At 41.6% G+C, this 24019-nt stretch overlaps 1 protein-coding gene across 9 annotated transcripts in view; it reads right to left on the bottom strand.

Moving 5' to 3' along the window:
- Positions 1 to 5623: 5623 nt before the first annotated feature.
- Positions 5624 to 24019, bottom strand: part of Dtna (dystrobrevin alpha) — a 339379-nt gene continuing 320983 nt past the window's right edge. For 5 of the 9 annotated variants that reach the window (XM_028774821.1, XM_028774825.1, XM_028774822.1 and 2 more), the window contains 6 exons: positions 21527 to 21686; positions 18441 to 18530; positions 17937 to 18102; positions 13702 to 13834; positions 11930 to 11978; positions 5624 to 9488 (listed from right to left, as the gene is read on the bottom strand). In XM_028774821.1, the coding sequence (XP_028630654.1) occupies positions 11961 to 11978; positions 13702 to 13834; positions 17937 to 18102; positions 18441 to 18530; positions 21527 to 21686 (567 nt within the window). In that variant the 3' untranslated portion in view covers positions 5624 to 9488; positions 11930 to 11960. The remainder of the gene's footprint in view (positions 9489 to 11929; positions 11979 to 13701; positions 13835 to 17936; positions 18103 to 18440; positions 18531 to 21526; positions 21687 to 24019) is intronic. The other 4 variants (XM_028774818.1, XM_028774827.1, XM_028774826.1 and 1 more) reach the window with 2 other exon arrangements.

Below are 24019 nucleotides of genomic sequence, written 5' to 3'. Positions count from 1 at the left end.
CTCATCTGTTTTAGCATGGTGCTGAGTGATAATATGTGTGATTTTTGTGTCTTTTTATGAATTGATAACAGTCCCTTATATTTGTTAATGATGTTGTAGGCCTTTACAATATGTTTTCCTCTGAAGTTTATTACTGAAGAGACCATCTGTCCTGCAGTTGAACAACTATCGGCCTTTCTTAGGGGAGTGAGGGCCAGGAAGTGAGGATAAAAGGAACACATGTTTTATTGGATGACACAGAGATGTTTTCAAGCTTTTCTTCTCTCTTCTCCCACCCCACCCGGTTTTTTAAAAGCCTGTATTCTCACAGTGGGTCTTTCTCTGCTCACTCTACTAAAGCTCTTGTTTAATTGATTTTAGAGCAATGTTTAATTTCTATTCACGTCATTATACTTTTACTTTGAATTACTTGTTTTTGGAGACAGGGTTTCCTAGTGATGCCTAGGTGACTTTGAACATGGGATCCTCCTGCCTCAGCTTCTTGAGTTTCTAGATAACAGATATTCAATACTTTGTCTGCTCTTCTAGTGAGGTCGAATAGATTTTGTTTGATTTGTGCATAAGCTAACTTATCTTTCAGTGGATTTTCTGAAAACAAAACTTTGGTCCCAATTTTGTGGATGAAGATTGAAAAAGTAGACAAGAAAATGGAGGGAGAGTTTCTGATGAGCTTCTAACATACCCAGGTATTTTGCTATGTGTTTCAAATGTATTGGTTCCTTTAATTGGGTCTCACAGCAAGCAAACTCCTTGCCATAAATGACAAAACCATATCTAAAATTTTATTTATATATGTTCAGAGAGCTAGAAAAATTTGAAATTTCACCTCTTCTTTCTCTGAAAATAGTGGAGGTAAGTGAAATCCCAAAAGTAAAGAAAGAAAAGAAGAAAAGAAGAAAGAAAGGAAGGAAGGAAGGAGGGAAGGAAGAAAGAAAGAAAGGAAGAAAGAAAGAAAGAAAGAAAGAAAGAAAGAAAGAAAGAAAGAAAGAAAAACACTGAGAACTTCTCCACCACTCTCACTGGATCTATGGGGGAGCATCTTCCACTTTGACTTGGTTGTTAGAAGCTGGTCCAAATGTAAAAATTCACTCCTTTAGCTTCTTGTATGTTTAATCTGCATTTCAAATATAATGTTTAGAACCAGGGTATTCAAGATTCATGTCTAAAGGCAATCCCTTGAAGTTTTCTTTACTTTAGAAGGGAAATGATTTTCTCCCTGTTACTGAACCTCTCAGTGTATGGTATTATTATAGGGGAGGAGTGCTAACTTAGGAAGTTCAGACTCTTCGTGTCTACGTTCTTGGTCTAGTCAATAAAAGAATTTACACAGAAGACAGCAGGCCAGCAAGCAAAGGTTGGGGTGACATTTTTCATGCGGATTGGAGAGTTATTTCTAGGGTAGAGAGTATTTATTGTCAAGTTTATATTAGCAAAGACTTGTGCAGCCAGGAATCCTCTTCAGTGGAACCAGTTCCCTCTTCAGTTTCCCCTAATTTGTATATCACCACCAGCAGGTCATATTGTGGTCACCTGCTGGAGGTTTTAGAGGTCTGTGTATGGTCTGGGTTGTTGTAGCTGTCAGTGGTTTTGAGGATCTGGGTAAGTATCCAGGGGAATATTTGTAAGGAAAATGCATTTCCCTTTCTAGAGCCTGATGGTTTGCCTCAGGAAGTGCAAAACTGAGTAGGGGATAGTTTAATAAGAGAGGCATTGCCCTTGGTTTCTTACTTCTTACCTTGTACCTCCTTTGAGTGTCCCCTGCATTTCTCATGTACATCTGTAAAACCTGGTTCCACATTCAGAAAATATTTATAGCAAGACCTTCAACCTACTGAGCCTAAAGGTGTCATTGCTTCTTTTGAATGGATCATTGTAGTGACATCCTAAGACATTTCCCTACGACATTGTTGGCAGAGTTTCTTCCTATATCCCAAGAAGCCCCATGAATTCCATGCTGGATAAACTCAATGAAATCCACATTAAGACACATTATAACCAAACCACGGAAGGATAAAGGTAAAGAGAGACTCTAGGAAGTAGCAAAAGATATTATTAACTACAAAGAAGATGCCATAAGCTTAACAGCTGATTGTTCATCCAAACCTATAGAGGTCAAAGGCTGGTAGATACCTAGTCAGCAAGAATTCTCTATCTGGCAAACTGTCTTTTCAGAAATGAGAATGTTAATGTATTCCATTAACAAGAGCCTGGGACTTTACTTGTTCTACCATATATTCTAAAGGGGATCATCAAGTTGGAATGCAAAGATATTAAACAGTAACTTGAAGTTATATAAGGAACCAAAGATTCCAGTAAAGGTAACTAAGAGACAAACACATCTTACACAGGGATGCTCTACCTGGTCTTTGGATGTGACTGCTGGCACATAACTTCAAAAACTGTTGGAATATCCGTGCAATAGGATTGTTTTTGTTAGGCTAATGAGACAACTCATTGTGTGTCACCATATGCCTTCAGGATGGTCACCATGTGATTATATAAGTGAGACTCTGGGCGAGATCAACCTCCAGAGGAGGGAGGCTGGAGACTTACTTAACCAGTTATGCCTTTGTCATGTAAACCTCTTCCTAAATCTCTGGACATAAAGGCTCCAGAGGGCACCTTGATGGCAAATACATGTTTGTGATGGGGCAGTGACATGATCAGATTCCCCAAGAAGAAGACATGGTCACACTGTGTCTGTCCCACCAACTTGCCCCTCATGTTTCTCATTTAGCTACTTCTGATCTGTAGTCTTTATAATAAAACTCCAACTGAGCACATAGTTCATTCAATGTATTCTTCAATGAGCTGTTCTAATGAACTGCCTAAAGTGAGGGAGCCACTGGGACTCCTGAACTCACTGCTGCTTAGTAGAAAGTATGGATAGTCCTACAGACTTACGATGGTTCTCTTCTGTTTCCCTCATCAAGCATCCTGCTCTAACTCTGAGTAGTTAGTGTCAGAATTCAGACTCAGAACAGCCACTTGTGAAGCAGATAGTTTGAAGGTATGGCTTAGCAACCTAGGACCCTCTGATGCACATGGAGCTGTATACACAGAAATTAACCGGTTCTTTTGCTTTTCTCTTTTCTTATCAACTCCCCAACAACTCCCTTTTATGGTCATATATATCTTGGAGTAAGTACATCCCGGAACTAGAGGAGGTGATATTACTGAACCTGAACTAGTTTTGGGTGCGTAATAAGTAAGCCAAATGGCCTCTTCTAAGCAGACTTTTAGGGAAAAATGCCTTATTTGGCATTTTATGCCTATGTATGATTGACTATGTGTATGACTAAAATCAGATGGATCAGGGAAAGGACATGCACAGTAAACGGAGGCTTACATTAGCCAGGCCTACCAACCAAAATAGAAAGTCATCCACACCTTGCCCCTGGCAACCAACTCCTCTTCCTCCTGGATCCTCCAAAGGAAGCAGCAAAGAACCTTGGAACTTTTGAGCAATCTCTCCACCTCTCTCTTGAAGAATATGTACTCTGCACTTCTGCTTCTAAATAAAATTTCTTGTTCCTTTGTTACTCATATATCTTTTAAATTTTTTGAATAAGATGTTAGGAACCTGATATTAGAGCCAGAGAGGTGGCTCAGCAGTTAAAAGCACTAGTTCTCCTACAGAGGACCTAAGTTTGGTTTCCAGCAGCCATGTGCAGTGATTTACTCCAATCAGTGCCTGTAACTCCAATCTGATGTCATCTTCTGGCCTTGGAGGCGCCAAACTTTCATGCTCATATCTCTAAATGAACATACCTACATACACATAATTAAAAGCAAAAGTACATCTTAAAAAATTCTTGGTGGTTCGTACAGAAACTGCTGGTAACACATGTGCTGGAACTGGAAAACACTGTGTTTTATTTTGTAATACCACTTTTTCATTTCTTACATTACTTAAGAGATAGATGTATAACATTTATTATAAATATACAGTAATTGTTACATTATGTATGAAATGGTGACTGACTGCCATGAATAAAAGCTCATTATTACCAAAAGGTTTCCCCTCATATACTAGAGAAGACCTGAGTGTATAGTGGGTATACATGTGTGTATGTTTTTCTTCTTGGCATCCAACCACTGGAAGAAAAGATGTTTGCTAAGAAAGAACTTCAAGGAAAGCAGCTACAGATTGCCCTAGGGTTCTAGACCATTAAGCTGGTCTGATGGGCTCTACCCTTATATTTTTAAGGTGTCCCTGCTTCTAAGCTAGAGTAGCCACAAGAGAGTGCCAGGAAAATTTATGTTACATAAGTCATTCGCTTGAGAGCTATCTATGTTACGATGGCTGGATAGCCATTTTTTGCATCATTACCTCTGGGGTGGTGGTATAACCAGGCACTGGGAAGTGAAAGGGTCAACTACAAGCATTATTTAGCAACTTGGACACCTGGGACAGCAGATTCAGAGATGTAGAGTATATGTGACCTGCATTATGTCACTATAAATTTGCTTTGTCTGCAGCTAAACTATTTAGCATTGGAAAGGGAACAAAAATTGTTATGTAACTTGACCCATAAGCCTCTGATATTTTTAATGCTATCTTTAAAATAAAGTGGGCACCATATAATTTTCAATGCTCTTTGACCTAACAATATAATTGAAAGAGAACTGTTCACTATTGAAATTTCTACAATCAGACATGCACTCCAGAGGAGCAGGTGGATGCAGGAAGGGTTGTGAGCAAATCAAAGCCTGTTTAACTCAAATACTTGTTATCCATCTTCCCAGGTACTCTAGACATCTGTGGCAGGGAGCTGGCACATAATACAGTAGTTTAATGAACACATTAAGAGTATCACCATAACTCTACAGCTTAGACTTTAATCTTTAGCTTTGTTTCTCAATGGGAATAGGGAATATTTGCTTTAATTGTTCAACATTCCACTAGTGGTTTATACTCCATGCGATGGGAATTGACCTGTCTTCTTTCTTTGAGAACATTTCATGTTGCTGTAAGAAAGGGACTCCGATGGAGGAGTTAGGGGAAAGACTGAAGGAGCTGAAGTGGTTTGCAATCTCATAGGAAAAACAACAATATCAACCAACCAGACCCCCAAGCTCCCAGGGACTAAACCACCAACCAAAGAGGAGTACCCAAACGCAGGGGTACCCATGTAGATTTGTAGCATATCCTATTGGATATGTAGCAGAGGATTGCCTTATCTGGCATCACTGGGAAGGTCGAGCCCCTTGGTCTTGTGGAGGCTTGATGGATGACCCAGGATAGGGGAACTCCAGGCTGATGAGGCAGGAGTGGGTGGATAGGTGGGGGAGCACCCTCATAGAGGCAGGGGGAGGGAGGATGGGATAGGGGGCTTGTGGAGGGGAAACTGCGAAGGGGATAACATTTGAAATGTAAATAGATAAAATAACCAATAAAAACCCTAAGGAATAAAAATGCATAAGATAATGGGGCGGTGGTGGTGCGTGTCTTTAATTCCAGCATTTGAGAGGCAAGGGGAGGCAGATCTCTGAGTTGGAGGCCAGTCTGGTCCACGGCACCAGTTCCAAGACAGCCAGGGCTACACAGAGAAACCGTCTCAAAAAAACAAAAGCAACAGCAGCAGCAACAACAACAACAACAAACCCCACTAAGATAATAGTGTTTTAAAAAACATTTTTAATGAAGAAATAATTCCATTCCAAAATATAGACACACAATTAAATAGTTTAATCACTTCAAAATATAACATGTCCCCAGGAGGTACACACACACACACACACACACACACACACACACACACACACACAAAACAATACTTAACAGCAATATCAACAAAACAAAACAACATACTATAGTAGTTTTGTTACAATAACAATGAATATAGTGAACTTTAGTGTTTCTGAATTGGTTATTTCAAATGGGGTCAAATTACAGTAGTCACAATGTCTTATGTTAATTAGCTTCAAGATGTAATGAATGCTTCTGACATTTTTCTTTTTCTTTTTGGTTCAAAGGAAAAATGCCCCATCTTCTGAGGACACAGTGGAGTTCGTTGCTTGTGGCTCCTTGTGTGGAATCGAACCAATGTGAGCACAGCAACCGAAGGCTGCCATATCTACAATATCTATCTACGTTTAACAGCCAAGAACTAATAACAGTGGGTGAAGATGGTCAAAATAAGAGCAGACATCAGTGCTAAATTATATCGCAACAGTTTGGCTCATGCATATAAGAAAATACATAGTATATATCACACAAAGGCCACAATCTTAATGCAATTCAGTTCATATTACTACTTACAAATGAACCTTCCCTGCCTTGCTATAGATCATCCAATAATCCATCTTCATAGTCTACAACACGTCTCCCTCTGACCAATCAAACTTACCCCAACTTCCATCCTGACAAACCACAACCAGCTCCTGAATCCTATACAGTAGACTTCACCCACCTCCTTGACCACAGTGCTGTGGGGGAGGTTTGGCTGCCTTAGACCAGTGCTCATTCGTAGGCCATCAGCTCTGATGGACATGGGTGTGCAATTCATTGTGGAATAAGAAAGAACAACCCCTGCAAGATATAGTTGAATGGAATGGACAGGACGGACGAAACCTGCTGGGTTTGCATTTAGACCAGGCCCCAAAAGTAAATTTGGAGAGCCAAGGAAAGAAATCCACCGACAATCACAAAACCCCAAAACAACACATGCCATTTTGTCTCGGTTACAGGACAGGGGTGCTTGAGTCTGGTCTCAGTGCTGACGTGGAGCTAAGAGAAAGAAAAGGTGGCTGGTTAGTTAGAAATTGCTCACTGGTAGTGGTTTCCAGAGAGTTCTTGTAATGGCTTTGTAGGATGGAGTCAATACCATGGGATGGAGCAGCTTGGTAATTGAAGCTGTGACATGAGGGAAGGTTTTTAGTAGAATAGTTCAACCTTACACACACATTTTAATGTAGAAAACCAAAAAGACAACGTGGGTCAGTTCAGTCCAGCCAGCAACGGAGGGCCACCAGCAGGGTCTGAGTTTTAATGTAAGTACTATGCGACTCTGATTTGAGCTGACAGAAATGTAGGTATCTGGGATGTAGTGGTTTTCAGTACTGAGTATGAGGCACCAGGTCCACCTGCACCATCTAGAGAGGTGTGATTTCACAGAGGATGATGGGCAGGGGGAGAGAGATGAATGTTAAGACACGCCAACAGAACCCACAACAAAATCCACCTGTGCAAAGAAATCAGAGAACTGTGCAGTTGTGGGACTTTGGTGCTAGCCTGTGCTCAGGGAATTTTGCAAGGCGGGTTTTCTGGAAGAAAATAGACTAAGAATACCCAGGGACAGCATGGGGTCCTCTACTGATGCCAATCATACCCTCGGCTATCCTCAAGGCAAATGATTTTGTTTAGAGGGCAGCCATGGAGATAGTTTCTGACCAAATGTAGAGGCAAGAACAGGAATACCCCTCTGCAGACAGTGGGGTCAGAAAGTGAGTTCTTAGCCACTCAATTATGGACCAGATGTGTGGGGTGGGAGAAGGCTTATGCCAGTCTGGTGAGCAAAATTAAATCTGAGGTCCACTTAAAAGGTTTGTTATTTATTCTGAATACCACCCCACCCTGTTCTTCAAGACAGGGTATCATATCCCAGGCTGGCCTCAAATTCACTATGTAGCTGAGGATGACCTCAAACTCCCAATCTTCTTGCTTTTATCTCCTGAGTGCTGAGATCATAGGCAGGTGTCACCATGCCAGGTTTACACAGGTCTGAAAGTTTGAACCCAGGGCTTTGCATATGCTTGGCAAACCCTTGGCCAATTGAGTAACACCCTAGCCTTGAAAAAGGCCTTTTCACTCTTTGCTATACAACTCTATTCTAGAACAATGATTTCCACTTCATAGCACGCATCACTGTGAGGAGGGCCAATTAAAACATGGATCACTAGGTCCAGACCCCAGAGTTTATGAGTCAGCAGGCCTGGGTTGGAGCCTAGGAATTCACATTGGTAAGACTTTTGGGTGACATTAACATTGCTGGTCTGACAGACACATTCTGAGCAAATCATTGTTCTGAAATGATGTTCCCTTCTTTCTTTTAGAAGAAAAAACAGGAATTCCAGAGAGGATTCTAGTTTTAAGACAGCCAGCAGGTGTCTGGCTTTTTCTTTTTCTTATACATCATATCTTGAAACAACCAATTACTTTTCCAGTTTCCCCAGAATTGCTAAGGGAGGCTCCTTTGAGGTCTCTCTAATGAGGGGACCGTCCACAGGCTCTTATCCTCTTGTCTTTGACAGTTCTTTTACACACCAGCTTCCGACTGAGTGTGAGATCCCAATACCACACTGGAGAGCTTGTCTGTCTCCTTTCACATGCCCACACAGCTGCTGCATGCAGAACACCAGGTGGCCAGGTAAGGCAATCAACATTCAGAAAGAAAAGCGGAGCAAGCGCACTTTAAGCCCATACGTTTAAAGCTGAAGGCCTCGGGACTACTGATGAGGGAACTTGTCAATGAGCAGTGCTGTGTAAGACATGCTTCCTAAGGATACAATGTGGAGAGCAAGACCTGGAGGAGTGCAGGTAACTGTAGTCCGTTGGGGGATCTTATGGCACCTGTGGTTTATAAACAGCTTTAGTAACGAGTATTCCAAAACATAGTTCACAGTTTTTAAAGAAGATCTGTGCTGATTTTAAAAACTAGATTCTATAATCATTTGAATGTTGTCTCTCTTTCATTTTTTTGAATATGATATCTATTTGGAAAAAGTATTTACACTAAATTCTATGGCTGATTCATTAGAGTATGTTGAAGGAAAACAATCCAAGTTGGAAATAATCTCCCAAGAACCCATTATTCCTGTTGGTAGGTTTAAGTCATTTCTCAGAAGGACTTGGGGGACATGGGCAGGCCAAGGACCCTTCTTGTCTCCTGGGTTTTGAGTTCGGACACTCAGAAACCAAATCCTACTGTAGATTGTTATCCCCCCCCCCGACCCCTCCCAGTTGCTATGGGGGAAAATGTATAGTATATAATAAAACTGTCTTTGCTAAAATCTCAAAGAATCCAGAAATGAAAATTCTAGCTATAAACTATTAGTATTGTTATTGTAAACTGAACGGGTTCAATATCGTGTGCAAAGGTTTAAAATGCTCGTTAATACTGCTGTTCTGTGTGTGACAGCAGCAGGCTCTCAGCCTGTGGGTGTTTGCTTTGAACCAGGGATGAGCCATGTTACAGAAGATGGAGTTGATAAATTATCTAGGAACAGAAGTCTCAAGCCCCCACCCCCTTCTAAAACACACACCTAGGAACTACAGAGTTTAGAACAGAAAGCTAGCTGCGCTACAGGCATCAGAACACATCTTTAGGGGAGGGGGTTGTTGGAGCTGCTGGGTGTGGTGGCTCCTCTCTCCGAGCGAGGGTGAGGCTGCTTCCGGGTGGCAGTCTTCCTCCTCTTTGTCGTGTGCAGCTCTCTTCACCACCAGATGGCATGTAACTTTCCTCATTTGTCTGACTATAGCTTGCCTGGGAATAAGGAGTGTGTCATTTTTTTTTAAACAGGTGAAAACTGTTTCTAAATTAGGGATAGTTTAGAGTACCCTCCCCAGCCCCCTGCTCTCTCTCCCTCTCTCTCTCTCTCTCTCTCTCTCTCTCTCTCTCTCTCTCTATCTCTCTCTCTCTCTCTCTCTCTCTCACACACACACACACACACACACATGCACACACATATTGTATTTCCTTCAATATGTAAACTAGAAACCAATGTGTTGGATATGGTATGTCTTCTAGAAGACACATTGTGGGGTTCTCTTCATTGAACATCCTTGTTAAGGGATCCCTGGGGTACACCTGAGGCTCATCAAGAGTTAAACTCACTCTGCGGCTAACAGGCCTATAGCCTAACTTGAGCAGAGGAAGGGTCTGCCTTATTTCTTAGGTCCCATGTTCTGCCCTTACTCATGAAGGACCCTGCCTCAGTGGCTGACTGATGCTAAGCCAATGAAGTTGGTTCAGGACCCTTTCGTAGGAACAGCATGTGCTTTGGGGCAGAAACTTCAAACAAAAACATAATAATCATATAGCTAGTCCTAAAATGGCAATTGTATTGAGCTCATTAAGGTCATTATAGCAGGATAAAAGGACCTATAAAGGTGAAATGCCACTATTTTTAATAGTCCTCTGTAAGATGCTAAATGCATTTTGCCCCACTAGTTGATTTAACAACTGGCTGGTTTGTGCTTCGACTCCTGTGGAATGCCATCTGCGTGTCTCTGCAGCAAATAATAGAGGGCACACCTGTTTCATTTTTCACTGACAAATTTCCAAGAAAAACAAACAAACAAAAAATGGCTTTTAGGTATGGAAAGAACATGATACTCAATTTTTATGTGGGTTTATATTAAGGGCATTTTATTACCTTTAAAAAAAATGTTTTTCTCAGAACAAGCTCTTACTGTTTAAAGAATACACAGAAGAAAAATGGTTAAGTTGTTGGAACTAAGAGAGAAAAAATGCTATTAAGGGAAGGCCTTTCCTGTGGGACTAGATTTTCTATAACTGGGGTGAATATTTTCAGAATCAGCTCCTGGGAATTTTTTTCACTTATAGTCACTGTGGATTAAGAGAACATGTGTGGTTACAATTTCAAATGCAAGGGAGGGCAAACGGCGTGTTGTTGGAAGATCTCTCCTTATAGCTCAGGAGGTCTGCCTCTCAGTGCAATCTTACTCGATGCGAACCTGGCATTGGAGAGAGGATGTGAGCAGTGTTTGTACTAGCGTGGATCCATTACAACTTGAAATGTTGTTGAAGAATATGTTTATTCCTAAATTTAGCAACTAGGGTTGGCAGAGGGCATTGTTGGCCACCCTGCAGGCTCATGTGATTCCACAGTTGGGAAGGATTATGTAACTGCACTAGACGGGTCCTCTAGCCAGGCCAGGATGATGCTGTAGAAGGTGTGTTAACTTAGGTTGTGAGGAGGAACCACCAAATGGCCAGTAGCTAGAGCTAGAGAAGCCATCTAGACTTACGGGACAGTGGGTTCCTCCATCATTGTCGGTAGCTGAGTCCTAGCCTGTTTGTAAAAGTTGAAACAACTTTGCCCACACACTTCCATGAGGACTGTAGCAGCTCCCTAGTACTGCATGGGATCTGGAAGTATGGGACATAGTGGGACCATGCATACACGCGAATGTCCACAGCTAATTATGGTGTACTTAAGCTCTTTAAAACTATATACCATGTGTCCACTTACTGTGTGTGAGGTATGTGTGATATCATGGTGGATAGAGGAAAGTGAAACTCATAAAGGCATGGTAATTTATCTGAATTATGCTAAGTTTGGGTGAGATTCATACTTAAAAATAGGTCTAATAAAATACAGAGCCCAGGACTTAGACCGAGACACTCAAGTGATCTTGACAGTCACGTGCCAGTCTTTCAGTGATAAAAAAAAAAATCAACTTGAGAATGTGGCTCAGTGTGAGGTAAATCTTTAGAGTGGAATGAAATTACCCAAATGTTGCCTTAACTTCTATCACATTGAACTGTGGATTTCAGTTAGCCACCCTCAAAGCACAAAGCTGTGGGACTTTATTCTTTGGTTGCATCATCCCTTGCTAAGGGACACATTTGTTCTTAGGGGACTAAGAAGCTGACATCCAAAGATGCTTGGTCTTCTCCTTCTCTGATGCCATTGGTGATATACCCATAAACAGTGTGATGTATCTCAGGAGCCATGGAAGTTTCTGTGACAACTGCTCTAATCAACAGGTAAAAAGCCAACTCCATGGATCTCTGGGGGATTTACACAGGAGTATAATGAGTTCTGTGGAGTTACTCTGATAGCAGCAGGGACTGAGTACACCATATCACATAGAAAGAGTGACTGTGAGCTTAGGCTGAGAACTATCCCAAGTCAGCCTACAGTGTCCATGCTTCCTCCCAAACAGCAGAGTACTTACTTGAGAGGAGAGTGAGAAAAGGGTATTGCATTCAACCTTGCAAGCTGACCTGTGGGTGACAAAGGACACAAACGAGAAAGGTGACACGTCAAGTCCGTGAGGCAGTCAAGCTGGTGAATTACTTGGCTGGAAGCCATGCACAGAGATGCACAGAGTGGGAGAGAGAGAGAGTCCAGAGAGTGACAGACACATTCCATCCATCCTGTCACCCCCAGCTTACATGGCCTTTGAAGAAAACCACTCCACCATACTCCAGGATACGCATTTGAGTGAGAACACACGGCCCCTTCCCTACTCCTTTCCTTGAGATCACTGAGCATGGGGCGGTAAAGAGAGAGGAATCTTAGAGATTTATTGTGCATAACTCCAGCTAGATTCTGTTATTAATAGAACCTCCTTTAATTTACTCATGTATTATTAATTATTAATTCACTAAGAATTTAATATTTGTTGTAGACTAGAGAAGTCACCTTAAAAAATCTACAATTATAGTTGTTGTTGTCACTAAACCCCAGAAACTAATGATGCACTTGAGGAGCAGGGACCAGCAGGCATCTCCAATAGCCCAAATCAGACCGTTGGTGATCTAGCTATGTCTCTCTCCTCCCTGTGTAGACCAACATGACATACCTTTAGGATAGCAACCCTTAGATTTCCCAGAGATTCCCTGACAGCTTCATACAAGGCTCTTTTCTTTCTATGGGTGAGCCACATAAGTCACAAAGAATAAAGCCTCACCACAGCCTTGTAATCACGTGAACATTTTTGTAGCACAGGTGCATGGCTCAATACACTGATTATCCTCCTCCTCCTCCTCCTCCTCATCATCATCATCATCATCATCACCATCCTCTTCATCACCATCCTCCTCATCCTTCTCATCATCATCATCATCATTTTAGAAATGGTTTGAAAAACATTTTCACTGCTTCTGAAAGGCAGTTACTCTGCTGAAAAGGCTAAAGGCACATTTTGAGCAGCACTTTGAGTGAACTTGGGCATCACTGTTGCTTGGGAACATTCCAAGGCTTAGTCTTTAGTATTTGGAAGCAAGAGATTCTCTGTCCTTCACTGACAGAGTGGGAGAGGTCCACTGGTGACCTAAGACTGTGGAGAAGCTTGTGTGGCCATTAGACAAAATATCAGATAGGAAAACAACCACCTGCTGGGGCTGGGAGCAGCTGGTCTCTGCCAGACAAACATCCCCGAGCCCCAGAGGTCCACAACACATCCGTGGAGAAGCAGGCAGAGGGGTGTCCCCATGGGCAAATTCACTACTTTTGGCAAGAGTAATAATTATACTATTCTTGATTACAATTACTATGTTCTGTGAATTCTCAGCTGATTGCTGGGTTTAAGGCTGGGCTGCCATGCCTTTCTGACATTTAAACGGATTCTGGAGGCCCAAATTCTAGTCTTTCACACTTTCTCTGCAAGTGCTCTAACCACTCAACCATCTCCCCAGGCCCCTATATTTTAACTTAGGAGAAAAAAACCTTTCTTCCCCCTCACAATCCTGAAGTGTTTGCATTGGTAGGCACCGTGATTCTGCCAATGTCACAAAGGCCCCTTTCACTTTCCAGATGAGAATTTGGAAGAATAGACAGCTACAATAGGCATTTAAAACACTGGTGTCTGGGATGCATGGCCTGAGCATTCCAGAATATTCTGGACAGGTAGGGAGGGAAGAGGGAGGAAGGCCCCCATTTAATAGGCAGGGCCAAGTTGAGGAGGGCTGTGGAGAGGGGCGGTGCTGCCGCTGCCCCCTGTACCTGGTAGGCCTCATCCTGCAGCTTCTGCTTCAGGTACTCCTCCATCTGCAGCTCGTTCTCCAGCTGCCGCACAGACTCGTTCTCATAGTTGCTGTCCTCGGGTTGCGTGTAAGGATCCCCATCTTCCGGGACCCTGGGAAGAACACAAGAGGGAGTGAAGGCCTAATCAAGAAGAGCAGGTTGAATTCCCGTGCGGCTTTTGCTTTTTTCCACTGCCTGTTTCCCCTGAGCACCCCTAGTTCACATTCACGTCTTCTTTGACTCAAAGGAAAACTTAATAAAAAGAAAAAGCCTAAAGTTTGGAGCTATCTGGAAATAAACTGTTTCCTTTCAATCAAACCTAGCGAGGAAGTCATTGGTCATTTATGTTTTTATATGGCATACAGGAATGATAGCCCTTAAAATGTTCAACAAGGCAAATTTGTCTTTTCAAGAAACATAGTTTCACAACATGAGAATTTTTTTCCTTTCTGAAAGGAGAGTGAGCCCTCTAGTGAAATAATAGTTAAGGAAATGGGTGCATGATTTAACTCTCTTTGTGTTGTACCATATACATGTGCGCACACGTACAAACACATGCTAGCACACACATATATGAAAGCACACTTTATGGTATAGTAAGTCTTGTAATATGAATGACTTAAGACTAGAATACCACACCCATAGCTCTTGACCCTACAAATTTTTACTAGCCCTGAATCTGAAAATCCATTTGCATTTTTCCAATTTCACTATAAAAGAAGCAAATAAGAATGACTTCATTCACAAATGAGGACAATTCCCACCCATTTCTCCCAGGTGTAAAGGACTTACAGGGCTAATAAATATAGGTTCACCACCTAAATCAAACCATGTTTGTGGGGCTGAAACGCTACATTCTTAGGCAGTGCTGAGAGTAAAACACCCTCTAAAAGGAGCGTTTGGGGTAGACATTAAATGTGACTGCTCATGTCTGTTCTATCCATGGGGTATATTACTTTTGGAGGTTTAGGGCCAGATCTAACGGAGTCTGTGAGGCTTCTATGAACTCTCCATTTTCCACCACCTAATTGTTTGCTGGAAGCTGGTCCTGGTCTGTGGCAACCAAGGGAGAGCAGGTTTAAAATGAGGAGGCCTTTCACAGGCTTGGGTTTTCGGATTGGGGCAAAGATGTGTGAGGTTGCTACTGTAAAATGTAAAACAATAAAAGTTAACTACATATACATATATTTATGAGAGAAATATGACAGTTAATTTACTACTTTGAATAACATATCAAGCAATTCAAACTTTTATAGGAAAGGACAAGAGAGCAAACTAAAAATAGAACCAGTCACACGTGCCATCTTAAATGATGGTCTAACTATTTTGTTCCGCTCTTATGGGCCTCTGCTTCACAGCTGGCTTTCAAAACAGGTCTCTTTATAACTCTGTTACTTCTGGTCTTTTACTCCTTACTTAGAATGAGAGTCAGAGCACCAGAAGGACTTCTGGCTGATCTCTTCCCTGGCTCTGTAAAACAGCCAGTTTATGTTGTAGACTAGTTTGAAGTACTTTTCATATTAAGCTTTATCCTTCTGTTGGGATTTTAGTGCATCCAGCCCTCGACCACATTTAACCTGACACTGTCCCAGTCACCTCACTTCCTTCTCCTCCTCCTTGCATTGTTCCCTCCCAGGCTGTGCTCTTCCAATGTTAGTTCAGCCAGTTTCCCAATGTTCAGCCTAGGTTTCCTTTGCAGATGGACAGTTACAGCAAGTCGAGTGGGAGTGTCACCAATGCTGTTGGCGTTGGTCAAATCACACTAACCCAGTCAGATAAGGAGACAGATGAGAAGAGCCAACTCTTCCTAAGGGTTAGGAGTCACACTTTCTTACATGCTAATAGGAATGTTATGGTAATTCCTAGTCTTTACCATAAGCAGTCTTCTGTTGGGATTAGGCTGTTTGGCCCTCCCAGTGACAGCCAGGTAACACTTTTTTTTTTTTTTTAACCATTGTTGTCTTGAGTGGGGAGCCAAGCAGCTCTTCATTTGACAAATGGCCAGCTTGTAATTCTGGAGTCTGTTTGGAACTCGATTTGTTACCCTAGCAACCAAAGATTATGGGAGCTGTGAGGGTCACAGCTCCTGTTGTAGAGTCCTTGCTCCAGTCACACACACACACCAGGCAACTCCCACTGGCTTTGGGAGGTTCCACTCTATGATCTCTGTAACACTAAATCACTCTGCTCAACAGAGCAGTATTTGATCTGGATGAGTGGGGGACAACCTGTGCCAGGACTCAGCAGAAAGCAGAAAATATGTACTTGGTGCAATTTGAGGCCTGGGATTGGCTCATAAGTAAGGGCTGTGAGATATATACGTGTGTGTGTGTGTGTGTGTGTGTGTGTGTGTGTGTGTGTATGCATGTATATAGACAGTCTTTCCTGTCAGCATCATCGGGAAGGCATCTCTCTTTGGCATTATCCCAATAAGTGATTCTCCTGAGTGGTCTTTTGCCTACTATGGCCTCATCATAGGCAGGATGGGCTGCATTGGTTGCATAAGGAGGGAAACAAGAATAAAATGGTGACTGACAGGTTGGAGAAAGAAGGATTGGAGGCCCATGTTGGAGAAGGGCATTAAAAACTGGCAGTTAAGGAGACTAGGCGCCTAAGAACTGGGCAAGCCCAGGCAAGTCAACTACTAATAGAAAAAAGCCTAGGTTCCAGCCTAATCTCTGGAATGCCTAGAGATAGAGTAAGATAAAGCTCATCTACCTCAGAATTCCAGTGTGCTTTAAATTGAACCTGGGAGCTCGCTTGGCTGTCTCTTTATCTTGGTAATGGGAGACCTCCTCATGCTGTACTTCTGCAGAATAAAACACTCTTTGTGTTTACATACTACTTGAGTCCAGGGTAACATTCTTCCATGAATCATGGACCCTTACAGATGCAATGCTCAAAACTCTTGGCTGGAACACCAGGAGGCATCTGAAGTGTTCCAGAAAATGACCAAGGGCAGAAGCTGTACAAAACTAAGAGTAGAATAAATGGTGGAAATATTGAGAGGATGGACAGACAGACAGACAGACAGACAGACAGTGGAGAACCTGAAAGTATGGGAAATGAGATGCTGCCAAGAGCCAGTGGCATTAGCAGACACCACCAGCACTGTAGTTTGAGAGAGCTGCCATGGGTCAAAAATCTGAGGGTCTTGACTTCAAGCTGAGGGAATGTCACTATAGTCACCAAACTTTGATACATAAGTCCAGAGCTATAAGTGTAGTGCCTTTAGATCTCAAGGCTTACAGCCACAAACTTTGGAATTCATAAGCCAGCCCCAGGCTTCTGGAACTCAGGGCCACCAGTGCTTAGGGAGCTACCCCTTGCCTACCTATAACTTTTATTCATATAGAGGAAAAGAAAAGAATCCCAAGCTGTTTGTGATAACACTCTCTGCAAATAGTTTCTGAAGGGAAGATTTATTCATATTTAATGAGTCAATCAAACTGTGTTCCTATATAAAAAGATTCCATGTGTTTAATGACTTCTATCCAATGCATATGTGGTGTTTATATTCAATTTTGCCCACAGGTTGTTCTAGCACCATGTCTGCCCCTTAGGTGAAAATGTAGTAAATTTAGGAGACAAGATGACTGATCTTTTGAAGTGGCATATGTGACCTGGAGGAATGCTTTCCCCCTTATTACTACAAGTGATTTGTGACTTTGAGTTTCATTTCTAATCTTACCATGATACAAACATGATATGCAATCACTAGAGATCGTACTCTGAGTTTTGAATTAGTTCTCCCCAACACTAGCAATACAAATATGATACTGTTTTGTGATTTGACATCATCAATACGTTAAAGTTGTCTGTCAGTCACATGAGTCAGAAGGCTAATGCTTGATTGACACTACAGTATGGGGTGTTGCTAGGATATAACATACTATGGCTTAGTTGCACTGATACGTTTTTGACTTGTAGGACATTTATTGGAATTAAGTCTTCATTATTATTTGAGGGCCTTCCATGTCCTGTGCCTCAGTTGAGCTAGGCTTTCATTAAGCACTAATTGTTTTAGGTTACTGATGATTTTCTAGAAATTTTTTAGAAGAACCGACCCCCGGTAGCAAATTTAAATGCAGCACTCTTCTGCCTCTTCTGGCCAAAAGGGGAACTGCACCCTTTCAGTGTGTGGTATTTCACTTTCTCAAGGTTACCTACTTGATCCTCAACTGAGAAAATGTTTCCAAGAACAAGATACTCACATGTCACCATGTATGGTACTTGTAGCTCCACCGTGAATGTACCCAGGTTTCCGGGCATGGATTTGGGCTAGAAAAGCCTTCTCAGAGGTCGGTGATGGAACCAGATCATCAAACTGAGTTCTTGCAAATTCAGAATCCACAGTACTTTCTGTTTCACTCGCCACCTCTAGTGGGAGTGGAAGGAACAGAATGACCACTTAGGCAGCTGTGACTCAGAAATAAAGGCCCATGCCCCACAGGAAGCTTGGGTTCTAAAAGAAAGTCCCCAGGTCCCACATGCAGCAACATGAGCACACCAGACACCAGCCAGTTTTTTTTTTTTCCAAAGTGAAAGTTGATACTGAACTGAATTAACTATAAATTAGTTTAGTATACAGCATTTTTTCTTTTATTCAGGGCTAGAGAGGAGAAGTCTCCAAGAGGGGCCCTTAGCCTAAGGATCCTCCCATAGCAAACCCATACATGAGAGGTACTGAGACCACCTGAGAGGGCACCAAAACGCACCTGAATTCAGCTCTTTCACCAGCGAGGACATAGTATTAGTGATGGAGTCTGCAGCTACCAGCAGGTCATTCCTTAGATTCCTCCTTGAACCTTCAGTGAAGAAGCAATAATTTAATGTCACAGCTTTTCTTTTACACCTGGCTTGCCTATCAACTCCTTTGATAACCTACAGCAAGAACAGGAGCTTTGGTTTATCCCCTGGGTGAAAAAAAATGTACACTGGCCTTGACGTAAAAAGACCTGGAGAATAATGGCAGTTCATAAATTTCATTATTCCAATTAGGAGTCAGCTTTTATAAGGCATGGTGACCTGGCACAAGCTTCGACACACCCAGTGAATCAGAAGGTATGGACATCCTACTGAGGACAACCCAAACAGAAGCAAAGCTTGGCTTGCCGGAACAGTTGTACCTTTCAAGCAGCTGTTAGGGTTCCAGCCACTACCACGTAGCTGAGCACACTGGAGCCTGTCCTCTGGCAGCACAGGCTCTGTCTCCTACTTGGGTTTCCAGGACAGATGTTGTTGACATTGGGATAACAGGTACTGAATGCTCCCAGAGAGTAGAAAGAGGGTAAGGCGCTTTGCTTCTGCTTTTAAGATACCGAGCAGATGCCGGGCAGGGGTGGCGCACACCTTTAATCCCAGCACTTGGGAGGCAGAGGCAGGTGGATTTCTGAGTTCGAGGCCAGCCTGGTCTACAGAGTGAGTTCCAGGACAGCCAGGACTACACAGAGAAACCCTGTCTCGAAAAAAAAACCAAAAACCAAAAACCCAAAAAAGATACCGAGCAGATGCTTGCCTGGTACCTTAACCTGGACTTAGACTGTTGGAAGGTAGTCCATGGTAGAAAAAGATTATTCTTACATATCAGGTACACTACGAGTTAAATGGGTATTTGTAAGGTTGCGTGGGAGTAGGTAAGGGGGAGATGGAGCAGCACATTCATTACTATAATATCATTGAAAAAAGTATTCACACTTCCGAAGATGCCACTTACAAAAAAAGTTACATAGCATGAGTATTTTGTGGGCTAGGGGTTCCTGTAGGCAGCATGACATTTTCACTTCTTACAAAGTAACCTTAAATGAATGAAACAACAAATATATTTAAATCAAAGAGACTATGTAAAACCATTAACCATAATATAAAGCACCAGGAGATTTAACACATGGTAGGTTATTCAAAATCTGATTTTGAGGAAGGATATTTTCCCTTCTAAACAATTTTTAAAAAGAAAATAATTTGTGAATGACTTAAGTAGTTCTTGAATGATATTCATGTTTAGAAGGAAGGACCCCGACAAGGAGCCCCTGTTTTTCATAGCAGAAGAAAACAGCCTGTGAGTTTTGCTGGTAAAATGTGTTAGGATTTTATCCCCATACATGACGGATGGCAGGCTTTGTTTCCACACATGGCTACTATGCTTAGACATGGCTGATGTAAAAAAAAATTGTAAAAATCTGCTAGGCAAATGATGATTCTTATTAAAATATATGTATTTCTGCAATCACTAGTGGGAAGAAGCTGTACGTCTTTCCTTGATTGGCAATTCCTCCTTCTTCTGTCTGCTGATTCTCTTCATCTGTTCTTGTTTGGGGGGAATAGCTCCATATTTTTATGCTTAGCTGGAATTATAAAATCTGATTGGCACACACACAAGAGATGGTTCCTTGGAATATATTATTTGGTTTTTGTCTTTGTTTTTCTTTCCTTTACAATAGTCAGTCAAATGCCTTTCTTTCTTATATCTTTACCAATAGATTTCTAATGTAAAGAAAAGGCAAATTGTAGATCAAGGTGCAACACACAATGTAATTTGTGTGAAAGAAGAAGACTCTATCTATGAGCTATAAACACACACGAATTTATACACAGGAGAATGTTGAGAAGGGCTTATGCATTAGTAGTGGTCAGTTCTAGCACTGGAGTATGCCTGACTGGAAAGGCATGCAAGAGGGAGATTTCTTAAAATCTATAAACTTGTAAAATGATGGAAAGGTTAAAATCACTTGATTTGGGGTGCCTGAGACAGAGCCTAGAGCCACCCCTGAAATGAACCTTTAGGCACACCTATAAACAATTATCTAGATTAAAGTTAGCCTCCAAGAATGTTCATGAGGGATTATCTTGATTTTTTTTAACTGATTTGGGAAGACTCATCTTAATTGTGGTGGGGGCCATTCCTTGGAAAGGGGATCCTAGACTGTATAAAGTAACCCGAGTATATGTGCATTCACTGCCTGCTTCCTGACTGTGGACTCAATGTGACCAATTGCTTCAAGCTCCTGCTGCCTTGACTTCCTGTGATTTGATTGTGACATAAAAATAAATGCTTTATCTCTTCTGTTGTTTTTGTCAAACTTTATTTCTTTAGCAATGGGAAAAGAAACTGAGACAATGCTCCTCTCTTTGTCACTGATTATACAGCCCTAATCTTGTAGCCCTGACTGCAGAAGCCAAGGCACAACTCTTTAGAGCATCTCCACGAGAAATCTGTAAGATGATAACTTGTCTGCCATCATCTCAAAGTTAAAGAGCTGGGATTATTTAATCTGAGTCTTGCCTTTGAAGATGATATGAAATAAGTATCTCAGGATGGATTGAAGTTATGTTTTCATGAAACATTATAAAGGTGTTTTTGTGCCCTGAGACTTCCAAGATTTACTAAAAAGCAGGGCAGGGCAACAGAAGCTAAAAGAAGAGAGAATTGGGGAAGCAAGGAAAAGCACCATAGGAGCTTTAAAATTCATAGTCCAGGCTGCTACCCAGGTATAGGGCACCTTCACAGAGATGTCCAACCCATATTCTATAGGACACACACAGCTTAGAACAGCTGTGAATGAGACACAACCCCAAACTGCGAACTACACACTGAAATTATGAGGTTTATTTGTAACTTGAATGTATGATTTTCAGGTGTAAGTTTTGTAAATGATGAATATGGCCCCGAGAGGCCAAAAATACTGGACACTCCTATGAATGCTTGAATGTGGCTCTGATGCCTCTCAATTGCCTACTGCTCAGTGGATCTTGGTGAACTATTTGGCAGGCACAAGCAGAACACAGTAAAGGAGAAAACACTTACTTTGTGCAAATGCCTCTTGCACATCTCCCCCTACCCCAGTGAGGGAGTCCTGTGGGGTATGCGTTGGTGTGGAACAGGCAGATGCTGACCGGATGGGCATGGGGATCGGCCTGCTGATGGTGTGGCTGGGGGAGGAGCGTGGGGAGCCTGCTCCCTGGGTCTGCAGAAATAAGACACATCATTAATTTGCTTTCACAAGAAAAGCCCATAGGGCTCCTCTAAAGTCTCAGGTCCCATGTTAGAAACCATGATAAGAACATTCCAAAACAGGAGCAAATCTTAGGAAACCAAATGACTACTCTAAACCTAGCTGCAGGCGTTGATTAATTTAGGGAGTTATTCATGTAGTCGCAGGTGTAAATTTTGGAAGCTATTATACATAATCTGAAGTCTGTGTTCATATGGGAGTCTAAGAACACTAGTGCAGCATTGTGCTATAATGTGAGATCTTCATTCTTGCCAAAGATATTGTAAAACAGATAGTTTCAAAGTATGTATATTTCTCCTTGAAGCAAGTCTTAGATGGAATGAGACACAAAGGAGAAAGTTCTTAATACAGACTTTGAGATTATTCAGTATAGGTATAGTACATTTGTCCCCTAGTTTTCAACCTACTTTGGCCTCATCTTTAGACACAATTTAGATCATGTCTTACAGTATTTCATATTGTCTCAAATAATTGCATTGAGATGTTCTTTGCTAATCTCTGTTTCATGATAAAGTTACATTGTAACATTAGCCTGCAATTCAGTGATCTGAATAGGGAGGAAGAAAAAGAAATCTTGGTTTCTTTCATCACTCTTTTCTTCATTAATAATTTAAACTGATACACGAAGACTGTACTTACTAATGAGATACCATGGAACAACTTTACATATGTACATATCACACAATGTTCAATTCCAGGTGAATGTATCTACCTCAAGTGTCTATTATGTATTTATGATGTAAACATTCAAAATGTTTTCGTTTACCTTTATAAAAATTTTTCATTAATATGTTTATAGTATTTGCCCCTCTTCCTTCCTCCAATCCTTCTCCAACCCCAACCCTTGCTGTTGCTAAGATTCAGTCTCTTTTGGAATGATCAGCACACTGTGGTTATTTGTAGCTATCCTACCATGCAGTGGCATGCCAGAGCATCATACTCTCGTCTAACTGCATCTTGGTATCCAACCATCAATATTTCCCATCATTCCTTTGTTCTACTCTCTCAGTGTCTGTAACTAGTCTTCTATTTTCCCATCTCTTGTATCAACTTTTTATATTTTACACGTAAGTGCGCTTACACACACAAATACACATGTATATCATACACACAGTGCACATATACATACATACCACATATACATATACACAGTCACACACACAAATACACATATATATCACATATAGCACGTATATACATACCTATATACCACACACATATACATATACACACAAATACATACACATACTGCACACACATACACACACATCACACTCATCCACATATATACAAAACCACACACACACACACACACACACACACACTACATTTTCTTCATCCATTCATGGCTGATGGTCACTTTGGTCCTTTGGCTACTGTGAACAGAACTGTGATAGGCCTGAGAGTGGAGATACCTCTTCACTATACTGACTTCATTCTCTTTGGATAATTTCCTCACTAGTGGAATTGCTGAATCAGGCCAAGTCTAACTCACTCTTTTCTACAATGGCGGCACTAACTTACATTCCTACCAGCACTGTACCTTTCTCTCTATGTGCTTGTCCACACTTGTCAGCTTTTATTTTAAATAATTATTATCCTTACTGGAAACATGTGATATCCAACTGAGGTTTTGATGTACAAGATATTTGGTTACTGTTTTCTGAAGTACCTTTTTCTCTAGACCTTCAAGAAAGCTGTAGTTTAGCAAAAAAGTGAGATTAGTGGGATTTATAAAGGAGTGAAAAAAATGAAAAAGTAGAAAACCACCAGAGCTCTTTTATTTTTGCATTGTGATCTTTGGTATGAGGCTTTGAATTTTAAAGGTCGCCCTTCCTTCCTTCCTTCCTTCCTTCCTTCCTTCCTTCCTTCCTTCCTTCCTTCCTTCCTTCCTTCTTTCCCTCCCTCCCTCCCTCTCTCTCTCTCTCTCTCTCTCTCTTCCTTTCCAATGAAACCCTTGAAAACAGACTCCTGGTTTCAATAATTAGTAGAAAGGGAAGAAAATCAAGCATTCATGTAAAGCATGCAGGGAAACTCTGGAATACACATGTAGCCGCCCATGCACTCTTAGCAACTCCCTCCCAATCTGCTGACTATGGCCAACCATAGTGAGAACTCTTACAGAAAAACCCAGAGAGTAACTGGGTACCTGTTCACACTCTGAGATTGGCAGCATGAGAATGCTGTTTTGGAATGTTCTATTTAGATCTTTGTGTTTGGCTACTGGTAGTTAACCATTCCCCACCTCCCCACACACGTACACATACGACACACAGACTGACAGA

This window comes from Grammomys surdaster, unplaced genomic scaffold, assembly GCF_004785775.1.
Source record: "Grammomys surdaster isolate TR1022 unplaced genomic scaffold, NIH_TR_1.0 243, whole genome shotgun sequence".
Taxonomy (NCBI): Eukaryota; Metazoa; Chordata; class Mammalia; order Rodentia; family Muridae; genus Grammomys; species Grammomys surdaster.
The sequence above is the reverse complement of the archived record's forward strand: the minus strand, read 5'-3'. Positions and strand labels throughout refer to the sequence as shown.